Here is an 11,897-nt window from a genome sequence, read left to right as displayed (position 1 = left end):
TGGTTGTACACCACACTGAAAACACTAAAACCCACTGAATTGTACACTTTAAAGTGGTGAATTTTACGTTACATGAATCATATCTCAAAAAAACCTTTTTTTTTTTTTTACACCAGGCACACAACAATAAGATGGCTATAATCAAAAAGTCAGGTGATAACAAGCATTGGCGAGTGTGGAGGAACAGAGTGCTCACAGCCTGCTGATGGAACGCTAAAAAGGTACACTTTAGAAAACAGTCTGGCTATTCCTCAAAAAGTTAAACATCATGTTACCATTGGACCCAGCAAACCCCACTCCTGGGAATTCACTCAAGAGAAATGAAAACATGTCCATACAGAAACCTGGACACAAATGTTTGTGGCAGCATCATTCATAATAGCCCAAAGCTTGAAACAACTCAAATGTCCATCAACCGATGAAAAATATTTATCCAATGGAATATTCTCAGCCACAAAAAGGAATGAAGCACTGATACATGCTAAAACATGGATGAAACCTGAAACATTTTGCTAAGTGAAAGAAGCCAGCAATAAAGGACCACATGCTGTATCCTATATGGTCTGTATGCTCTCACCCCCTCAAAACTCACGTTTTTAAAACCAAATGCTCAATGTGGTGGTATTAGGAGGTGGGCCTTTGGGAGGTGATAGGTCAGGAGGGCAGACTCCCTCATGAATGGGATTAGTGCCCTTAGAGAAGGGTGGGTGGAGCTGCCTTGCCCCTTCCACCTCATGAGGACCCCACCAGCAGCCTGCCACTGGGAGAAGGGCCTGCTCCGAACTTGCTGGCATTCTGAGCTTGGACTTCCAGCCTCCGGAACCTTGAGAAATAAGATTCTGTTGCTTATAAGCCCCGAGAGTGTGATATTTTGTTACAGTAGCCTCACAGATTAAGGCACTGCATTGTTTCATTTATATGAAATGTCAGAATAAGCAAACCTATAGAGACAGAGGGCAGATTAGTAGTTGCCTAGGGCTGGGGGATGGGGAATTGGGGAGCGATGGCTAAAGATTATGGGGTTTGGGGTGGGGGGAGAGGTGATAACAATGCTCTAAAATTTATTGTAGTGATGGTCGCACAACTGTGAATATACTAAAACACTAAATGGTACACATTAAATGGGCGAATTTTATGGTGTGTGAATTATATATCTCAATAAATCTCTTAGGAAAAATAAGAAATAAATCTAACCAAATAGTTTCCAAGGCACTAGAATCCTGTCGCTCTACCCCCCATTTCTCTGCCCCCCTTTCACCTCCCTCCCCCCAGCCTGATAGTTCTAGTGCGACCAACTCAGGTTCTGGGATCCTTTCAGGCAAAGGTCAATAAACCAGGACAGTTGAAGATTCTCTCTAGGCATGACTGTAGCCCCATCTACCTCCTCCCGCGACGGACCTTGATGGATGCTGGGCACCTTGGACACCTTCTAGGGGTGAGTATAGCCTCACGTCCCTGGCTGGGCCCCGGATCCGACTCGCGCATGGAGCCCTGGGCCCACAGGGGTGTCAGAAGGTACAGCCAAGGTCCCAGTCGGCAGCCCGCCCACCTTCCCACCCAGCGAGCAGGCGCCCTCCCGCCTTCCACTGAGGGCACCCAGGGTGCGGACCGCGCTCACGCCACTCCCCGGGACTAGTCTAAACCGGCTCCCTGCGCGGGTGGAGCCGCGGAGAGGTTCCCAAACCGGTTACAGCAGAAACCCCGCAAGCCGGTTACTGAGTCCTCCACCCCCGACTCCCACAGTGGACACCTTTGTGCGCCGGTTAATTTGAAAACAAGGTCCGGGGACGGGAGGGACTCCCAAAGAACGCCCGGCCTAAGCGCACCCTGCAGTCCTGTCTCCGGCCCTCACCGCTGCAGGGGGGTAACTCTGCAAGGGGGGCGCGGCCCCGCGGGAGCTGCCCGAGCGGGAATCGGAAGGGGAGGGGGCGGGCTTGCGGTCGTAGCGCCCCCTCCCGGCCCAGGCGCGGACCGGCTCCTGCGGACTCGGTCCCCCGCACTGCGGGGAGGAGGGGCGCGCGTCGGCAGGGTGACTGGGGCTCCGGGCAGCGCCGGGGCGGGGACTCGCAACCGGGCAGGCGGGAGCGGCGCGCACTCGCAGCGGGGCGGCCCCGTCCTGATCCTCTCGCCAGCCTCTCGCCGCCCCCCTCTCGGAGCGTCGGCGCCGCCCATGGCCGAGGTGCTGGAGCCCGAGCCCGCGACAGCCGAGCGCGCGGCGGCCCAAGCCGTGGAGACGCCGGGCTGGACGGCGCCGGAGGACGCGGGCCCCCAGGTAGGCGCCTCCCGCGGGCGCGGACGGTGCAGGCCAGAGCGCGCCGGGTGACTTGCAGTGGAGCCGGAGGGTCCCGCAGATTTAAGTAAAAAGTTCAATTTTTTAAAGTTGCCTGGGTCCCCAGCTCCGTTCCTGCCCAGATGGGGAAATTCGGTCGGTTAGCCATAACCCTAGGTTATGGCTACATCTCCATCTCAACTGGCCACATCTCGGTTTCTTTTGAGGTTAAAAAAGAAAAAGGAATTGATCAGGTCCCAGAGCCCGCGGTGGGACCCTCCCGGCCCAGAGGACGTAACAGATGCTAGGTCTTACCGACCCCCCACCCCTGCGTGTGGGGCAGAGGCCCCCAGCGTCTCTAATCCAGGGATGGGAACCTCGGGGAAGGGGCCCTGCCAGGTCCTAAGGAACCAGAACCAGGGGTCCATCCAGGTGGACCCGAGATCAAGCCACCTGTACTGTTGCCTTTCACGTCCTGCCTTTTTAGAATTGCTTCCCTCAGTTTTCTCTGTTCCATTTTAGCCCGGAAGTTATGAGATCCGGCATTATGGACCAGCCAAGTGGGTCAGCACTTCCGTTGAGTCCATGGACTGGGATTCAGCCATCCAGACTGGTTTTACAAAGCTGAATGGTTACATTCAAGGCAAAAATGAGAAAGGTGAAGACGATTTACCTTATAATTATTTATATTGTGGTTGAGTCCCCGGGCTTATCTTGCGTTTTAGGTTATTAAAGAGATATACTTTAGAATAGAAAAATGAGATCATCGAAGACTTAAATGTTTGAAGACAAGGACTCTGCTCAGGACCCTTAGCAGAGTCTAGAGGAGGGTAGTGCTTTTCAACCTCTATTGTCTGTTTCTGCTGGATGAACTGGGCCTCTGTGTAACTAGTGTTAAGTCCTTTTCATGGCTAATGCTTCGAGGTAATTTGGTGACTGGTAGGTTAAGAGTGATCAGGAGGCAGGAAGGTACTAAGAACCCAAGATCAAGGGTCTCAAGACGTCTGGTTCGGGCTCTGACGCTATTTATGCTTTAGCAGGTCACTTAGCCTATGGGATCTCAGTTTCCGAATTGTAAAAAAAAAAAAATTAAAGAATAGGCTGGACTATACGGTCTCTAATTTTCCCTTCTATTCCTAAAACTAGAATTTATTAACCAAAAATATTAGTAGTACAGAAAGTGTTTAATGTGGCCAGTGGATAATTGAATCATTCTGCCCCCCTTATTTTTTAATATGAAAATTATCTCAAAGGTAAATTTTATGTCAGTAGCATAAAGTAAGTCAGGAAACTCAGATCAAAAAAGATAGTAGGTTAAATTTTTAGAAGTAGTCAAATACGCTAAATCTGCTTTCATGATCTTTTCACAGTATTTAAATATATTATTTTATGGTCCAGAGATGAAGATAAAGATGACAGCCCCGGTAACAAGCTATGTGGAGCCCGGTTCCGGTCCTTTCAGCGAGTCTATCATTACCATTTCCCTGTACATCCCCTCTGAACAGCAATCTGATCCGCCCAGGCCTTCAGAGTCAGATGTCTTCATTGAAGACAGAGCTGAAATGACTGTGTTTGTCCGGTAAGTGGTAGGTAATTTATAGCCCTGCTGACTGCTACTTTTCCTTGCCTGCTCTCAGTTGAGCTCCTCTGCAATTTCAGCAGGCTTTTCACCCTTCTGTAAAAAAAGAGGTCTAATGCATTTTGTGGTGTTTTCCTCCTGGCTCAGTTTTGTGTGTTCCTAAGGGTCTACTGCAAGATATAATCAATTCATGTAATGAAGAGTTTGTTGCATCCTTTCCACAACTAAGACACAGTGCACATTATTCTCAACCTGCCGTTGAGGTAAACCCGAACAAGAATCGTAACACACAGTGCAGCGTACTCCTCCTCCTCCCAGCTTCTAGGTTTTTTTTTTTTTTTTTAAGATTTTATTTATGTATTTGACAGAGGGAGACACCGGAGAGAGGGAACACAAGCAGGGAGCCCGATGCGGGGCTCTGGGATCCCAGACTCTGGGATCATGACCTGAGCCGAAGGCAGACGCTTAACAACTGAGCCACCCAGGCGCCCCCCAGCTTCAAGGTTCTGATAGCCCCGGACCCTTCCTGCGTTCCCCAGCCCGAGGGATGCTAGCTGCTTCATGCAGTCATTGCCTCTGTTCATTGAGTGGTTCCTTATACTGTTTCAGGCTTCCGGTACCGGTTTGACACATTCTTAAATTCTCTCTGATGAAATGTAAAACACGCACAGAACATGGTAACAGTCTCATACTGGTGTTGCTTTATTCCTTTCTCTCCTTCTTGTCACCACCCACCTGTTAAAGGAATCTGTCTGTCTGTCTCTCTTTCCACAGGCTCCTCAGACCACCACAGTCTGGGAGAGGCCATACCATCTCCTTGGGGCTGCCCTCGTCACCCTTGGCTGTGCCCTTGCCTTTGGCACGTGATGGCAGCTCTTGTCTGTGTGACCCCTGCAGCCTTCGTGTATTGACCCGTCTGTTCTCTTGATGCTGAGCCATCCTGTTCAGTCTCAGAAAGTCACTCTCTTGCCATTCTTCTCCTGTTCCTCACTCTCACCCAGGAAGCGCTGTTGATGCCCTGCATTGACCCCCAGGTCATAGCAGACTTGCTCTGGGTGATCTGTTTATAAAGCTTCAACTACATGTGTCCAGTGACTCTCAAAATTTAGTGTCTCCAGCCCCAATTACCCTACTTGCTGGACATTTCCATGAGAGGTAGGTGGGGATCAAACTCAACAGCTCTACAAATGAGCCTTCCCCCAGTTCTCAATGTATGTAAGCAGTGATCTTCTCTTGCCTGTCTCAGCAAAGGGCTTCATCAGCCAGACAGCATCCCTGGCAAGGACCTCCAAGGCCACCATCAGCGAACCCATCCCTGACAACTGGTTACCAGATCCAGTCCAGGCTCCTTGGAAATGATCCATGACTCTGTTCCCTCTCCCCTTCCCTGTGACTTCCTCAGGTCCTCATCCTCTAGGAACCACACCTCAGTCATCTCTGTGTGCCCCAGTGCTTGGCACAGTGCCTGACACTCGGTAGACGTTCGGATGTCTATTCTTCTCAGGTCTTGACTGCTGCACTTCAGTGGCCTCCCAACTGCTGGGAGTAACCTGCCCACCATTTTCTTCCTCTCGTGCTCCACACGGGTACCCATGGTCTTTCTTACCACCACAGCAGCAAGACAAAAACCCCACCCCGTGACTTCACTAAAAATCTCTGTGACTTTCCATTTGCTTCAGGGTGAAGTTCAGACTGTTCACAATGCCTTTTATAATGTGGCCCAACCGTGTCTCCCACTAGCTACGTTCCACTGACCTTCCCACCCTTCCCCGAGCAGCCCGTGTTCTTCCACATCTCTCTTTTTTTCTTAAGTTTTTATTTCAATTCCAGTTAGTCACCATACAGTGTCCTCTTAGTTTCAGGGGATTCAACACTTCCCTCCATCACCTGGAGCTCACCACGACAAGTGCCCTCCTTCCTCCCATCACCTGTTTCACCCATCCCCCACTGACCTCCCCTTTGGGAACCACCAGTTTGTTCTCTAGAGTTAAGAGTCTGTTTCTTGGTTTGCCTCTCTTTTTTTTCCCCTTTGCTCATTTATTTTGTTTCTTAAATTCCACATATGAGTGAAGTCACATGGTGTTCATCTTTCTCTGACTAACTTATTTTGTTTAGCATAATACTCTCTAGTTCCATCCATGTCGTTGCAGATGGCAAGATTTCATTCTTTTTATAGCTGAGTAATATTCCATTGTGTATATATGGTACATCTTCTTTATCCATTCACCCATCGATGGACACTTGGGCTGTTTCCATGTTTTAGCTGTTGTAGATAATGCGGCTGTAAACATCAGGGCACATGTGTCCCTTTGATTTAGTATTTTTGTATTCTTTGGGTAAATACCTAGTAGTGCAATTGCTGGATCATAGAGTGTTTTTGTTATTGTTGTTGTTTTGTTTTTAACTTTTTGAGGAACCTCCATACTGTTTTCAAGAGTGGCTGCACCAGTTTGCATTCCCACCAGCAGCACCCTTTCTCCACATCCTCGCCAACACCTGCTGTTTCTTGTGTTGATTTTAGCCATTCTTACAGGTGTGAGGTGGTATCCCATTGTAGTTTTGATTTGCATTTCCCTGATAAGTGATATTGAGCATCTTTTCATGTGTCTGTTGGCCATCTGTATATCTTCTTTGGAGAAATGTCTGTTCATGTCTTCTGCCCGTTTTTTAATTGGATTTGTTTTTTGGGTGTTGAGTTTTCTAAGTTCTTTATATATGTTGAATACTAACCCTTTATCAGATATGTCATTTGCAAATATCTTCTCCCATTCTGTAGGTTGACTTTTAGTTTTGTTGTTTCCTTCGCTCTGCAGCTTTTTATTTTGATGTGGTCCCAATAGTTTATTTTTGCTTTTGTTTCCCTTGCCTTAGGAGACATATCTAGAAAGAAGTTGCTGTGGGCAATGTGAAAGAAGTTACTGCCTGTGTCCTCTTTTAGGACCTCATGGTTGCAGGTATCACATTTAGGTCTTTAACCCATTTTGAATCTTTTTGTGTATGGTGTAAGAAAGTGGTCCAATTTTATTCTTTTGCAAGTTGCTCTCCAGTTTTCCCAACACCATTTGTTGAAGAGACAATCCAATATCCCATTGAATGTCCTTTCCTCCTTTGTCGAAGATTAACTGACCATATAATAGTGGGTTCATTTCTGGGTTTTCTATTCTGTTCTATTGATCTGTGTGTCTATCTTTGTGACAGTACCATACTGTTTTCATTATAGAACTTTGTAATATAACTTGAAATCTGAAATTGTGATGCCTCCAGCTTTGCTTTTCTTTTTCAAGGTGGCTGTGACTATTCGGGGTTTTTTGTGGTTCCATACAAACTTTAGGATTGTTTGATCAAGCTCTGTGAAAAATGCTCTTGGTATTTTGATAGGGATTGCATTAAATATGTAGATTACTTTGTGCAATGTAGACATTTTAACAATATTTGTTCTTCCAATCCATGAGCATGGAATGTCTTTCCATTTCTTTGTGTCCTCTTCAGTTTGTTTCATCAGTATTTTATTTATTTTTTTAAAAGACTTTATTTGAGAGAGAGAGAGAGAGTGGGTGAGAAAGCACGAGTGGGGGGAGAGGTAGAGAGAGAGGAAGAAGCTGACTCCCCAATGAGCAGGGAGCCCGACTTAGGGCTCAATCCCAGGACTCCAGGATCATGACCTGAGTCGAAGGCAGACACTTAACCAACCGAGCCACCCAAGCACCCCTTTCATCAGTATTTTATAGTTTTCAGAGTACAGGTCTTTTACATCTTTGGTTAGGTTTATATCTAGGTATCTTATGGTTTTTGGTGCAGCTGTAATGGGATTGATTCCTTAATTTCTCTCTCTGCTGCTTCATTATTGGTATATAGAAATGCAACAGATTTCTGTAAATTGATTTTATATCTTGCAACTTTACTGAATTCGTTTATCAGATCTAATAGTTTTTTTGTGGCGTCTTTCAGGTTTTCTATATATACTATCATGTCATCTGCAAATAGTGAAAGTTTTACTTCTTCCTTGCCAATTTGGATGTTTTTTCATTATTGGATTGCTGTGGCTAGGACCTTCCACATCTCTGTAGCTGTGACCTCAGGCGGGTTCCTCAGATTTTCTTGCCCGAAGCTCTTCATCTGTAAAATGTGTATAGTTATAGTACCATCTCATAGGGTTGCCATGAAGACTAAATGAGTTAATTTCTGTAAAATAGTTAAAATGTGCACCTGACCTTAACTACTAGTTCTAGCTCTTTCTTTCTCCTCTTCCTGGAGCATCCACTTTCGTGCTTCAGGACTTGGATCAAATGGTCCCTCCTCTGTGATGCCTTCCTCAGTTTCTCCAGTTAGCTAGCCACTCTGTTCTGTTATTCTAAATTATAGTGATAGAGGTACAAACTGTAACTTTCTCAAGAATACTGCAACATGGCATTCTGTTCATACCCTGCAACTCCTAGCAAGGCAGGTGTGTGGGAAAAGAATCATATGTTTGTGTACTGAATAAAGCTATGAGGGATCATTGTAGAACAATATGTATTCAGAGAACAAAAGATGATTTCTAACTAGGGGGTTCGAGATTTGATTTCGGGGCAGAAATAGGATCTGAAAACAAGTTTCCTTTAGGCAGAACAGACTATGAGTTGGCTCTTCATTAAGGAAATAATAGATTTAGAGGGCAAATATTTCTTAACACATGGTTCAGAATTATCATTATCAGTCAACATTCTGAAAATTAGAAGTTTTATCAATTTATCTTCAATGTTTTATTTCATGTACATGTGTGTACATAGATTCCTATACTATTCGATGAGGATTTAAAAGATACTGCATGCCATGAACAATTCTAGATGCCTCATGAACATCGTTGAATGAAATACACATAGTGTGTACCCTTGAGAGCTTACATCTTACCTGAAGAATGGTAGGACTAAGCTTTTCCATTGGCACATTGATAATACAACTTATGCTAAAGAAGGTATATTGGGAATATTTGTGATTTTCTGTGTTTCCTATTCTCAACCTTCAAAATCAAATTCATCATATTTACACGTCAGCAACTCAGCTAGGTCTGGGTGCTGTCATAATTTAACCTCAGGATAGTTTTGTATGTACTTGAAAATCTATACTTAAACTTTTATTCTCTTTTCCCACTTTTTATTTAAATCTTTTGACTGTCTTTTCTTCCTCATCCCCATAGCAACCTCCAGCCTTGCTCCTTCCCTCCAGTCTCTTTTCCATCTGTCTTTCCCGGATCCTAAGAAGTTACTTTTCTGCTCAGCATCCTTCAGAATAATCTCGAAAGGCCTGGAGATGACATAAAAGATTCTTCTTTCTGGCTCCGACTCACCTTTCAGAGCTCATTTTGTGCCTCACTATGAACATGCTTTGTATTTTTGAACTTCTGTTCCTTTTCTTCTCCTTCCCCTTTTCCTGCCCAGCAAAGCCATCCTCTATTCCAGACCCAACTCAGATGATATCCCTTACCCCTGATTCAGTCATATCCTTGGGGCTCCCAAGCATATGGATCCTGTCTCTGTTAAATCTCTTCTCAGGCTGTATATAAAGAGCTGCCAAAATGTTCCCCTCTTCCAGTAGACTATAAATTCATAGGGTCGAAGCTCTATCATATTCATCTATGATGCGGCACCTACCCTTTTCCCAAGGAGAGGAGGGGAGGGGAACTGTTCCATAGAAAATTGGAAGTCTGAAAGGGAGCCTTCTAAGGGGGTTTCTGTATGGTCCTCTGACCGGCAGCATCAGCATCATCGGGAGCTTGTTAGGAATGCAGATTCTCAGGCCCCACCTGCATCTGCATTTTAGCAAGATTCCCAGGTGATTAGTATGTGCTCGCGAAAAGTCTGAGAAGCAAGAGTTAGAGCACGAGATGGTGAACGTTCCAAGTCTGCCTGCCAGCAGCTGGGACATGTGCCTCCTCGTGGGTCCCCTCTGTGTGTGGCGAGGTGGCGCTGAGAATGGGAACCAGAGGAGAGGAGGTTGGCTGCTGGCGGGTGGGGGGCGGAAGCTGCACTTGATCCAGCCTTCATCGTGTCAGCTTCTGCTCCCCTTTTCGGACTGACATTTATATCAGCGTGAACATCATTCACGGTTATTTACTTTCTCCTTCGCAGGACTTTCGATGGATTCTGTAGTGCTCAAAAGAATCAAGAACAACTTTTGACATTAGCAAGCACTTTGAGGGAAGAAGGAAAAGTTTTCAATGAGAAGGTTTACTACACCGCAGGCTACAACAGTCCTTTCAAGTTGCTTGATAGAAATAATGAAGTGTGGTTGATTCAGAAAAATGAACCTTCCAAAGAAAATGAATGAGAAAAAAACCCAGGAAGTTCCATTGCTTACTGTAGACATCAACACTACCTACCTGTAAAATGCAGGTCTAGTTGCTCTACCTGAGAGAACTGTGATGAACTGAGCTTATTTCCAAGGTGCCTTTTAATGCTTGAAGCTTTATCTAGATACACAGGGAACAGGGGACAGTATTCTAGAAACATGTGAATCAATCAGTCACAGCTCTGGGGGAGTTTATTTCTGTGAGGTTCCTGGAAAGTGTCCTGTTACTTGACCCTTCTTCACATGTTGCCTTTTTTGACTTGGATTTGTGTCATTTGGATGTTATCCCCTCCAGATATTATCAATAAAAATGCCAAAGAGTTATCCTGTATGGCACGGCTAGGCTGTGAAGCCTTGCGAGGTGAAGTTCAGCTGAAAACAAAAATCAGATTCTTTTGCACCTGACCCTGTCACATTCCCTGTGGTCTCCTCTTCCCCAGCTGCCCAGCCACCCCCACCGCAACAGAAAATCCCACGGTACCCAAAAGGGTCGATAATATTGCATGGCAAAGAACAAATTTATGAAGTTAGGGACTTCTATTCCTAAACTCAATAAAGGCATATTCTTTCCTGAAGTCATGTATACAAATATGTAATTTTAAAATTCACATCCGCTTTTAAAGTATTTCATGTAGTGGGGCGCCTCAGTGGCTCAGTTGTTAAGCGTCTGCCTTTGGCTCAGGTCATAATCCCAGGTCCTGGGATCGAGCCCCGCATCGGGCTCCCTAATCCGCAGGAAGCCTGCTTCTCCCTCTCCCACTGCCCCTGCTTGTGCCCCCTCTCTCACTGTGTCTCTCTCTGTCAAATAAATAAATAAAATCTTTAAAAAAAAGTATTTCATGTAGTTCTGGAGGTCATATAAAAATGATTATAGTTATTAAAAGGATGAGTTGCCATAAAATCAAGGAGGTTGAAATGTGTGCCTAATTGGGTCCTGGAGATGTCAGATATCACTGGGGCCCAAGGATGCCAGAGCACCTGACTCTGGGGTCCCAAACAGACCAGGTTAGGCCACTCACCGCTGACAAAATCCAAAGGCAAGGAGATGAGAGGTGGTGAAACAAGAATTTATTTCAGTGAGGCCAACCCTGGGACGACCGGGGACTAGCGTCTGAAGACGATCTTACATGCTGAAAACACTTCCAAATTTATATAAGGACAATGTGGGACAGAGGTTGGTGGGTACACGCAGGTGGGCAGTAAAGGTCAGGTCAATCATTTCTTGCGGTCAATCACACGGTGTCTTTCTTGCTTGAACGGGTAGTTTCACTTCCCATCAGGGGCTACTTAGCCCACCTGGTCTTTTGCCTGAGTTAACAGATATGCTGGAAAGAATCAATTAGTACAAACTGAGGTCAAAACCGGGGCAGTTGAAGTCTTCTTCCACAGAGAGGAAGCCCATTGTGGGAAAGGCCGTAACTACTGTGGCCTCTCAGGGTATGGTTGTTGGAGGACTGAAGGAGAAAAGCAGGTTGGTTCTCAGTAACTTCCCAACAATGCATTGGGACACTAGTTCCGGTTCCCATCACTGTGTGTGGTTAAGCAGAGAACGTGTCATCACTTCTAGAGAAGATTATCCAATGGCAAGAGGATGGAACCAGATAACGCTAAGGTCCCTTCAACCCCAACATTATGTGATATCTCTTAAAATTAACCTCCCAAACTGGGATATCTATAGTGAGCATAATCCCAGGTCCCCCTGGACCCTTCTATAGGACAATA

General features: G+C 45.7%; 1 protein-coding gene across 4 annotated transcripts; it reads left to right on the top strand.

The window, feature by feature from the left end:
* The first annotated feature begins 2,170 nt into the window (after nt 1-2,170).
* Nucleotides 2,171-10,154, top strand: HEBP2 (heme binding protein 2). 4 transcript variants are annotated; one of them, XM_028121464.2, is made up of 4 exons: nt 2,171-2,272; nt 2,792-2,927; nt 3,668-3,848; nt 9,956-10,154. In XM_028121464.2, the coding sequence occupies exons 1-4, from the start codon at nt 2,171-2,173 to the stop codon at nt 10,152-10,154; spliced, it is 618 nt and encodes a 205-aa protein (XP_027977265.1). The 4 variants fall into 4 exon arrangements, with proteins under 4 accessions (XP_027977265.1, XP_087880369.1, XP_087880368.1 ...); XM_088024243.1 differs by having other exon boundaries at nt 2,792-2,931; nt 3,666-3,848; XM_088024242.1 differs by having other exon boundaries at nt 2,792-2,963.
* Nucleotides 10,155-11,897: the final 1,743 nt, after the last annotated feature.

This window comes from Eumetopias jubatus, unplaced genomic scaffold, assembly GCF_037043125.1.
Source record: "Eumetopias jubatus isolate StellerSeaLion01/CBP00866 unplaced genomic scaffold, mEumJub1_p1.0 scaffold_6, whole genome shotgun sequence".
Taxonomy (NCBI): domain Eukaryota; kingdom Metazoa; phylum Chordata; class Mammalia; order Carnivora; family Otariidae; genus Eumetopias; species Eumetopias jubatus.
This window is presented reverse-complemented; position numbering and strand designations above follow the sequence as displayed.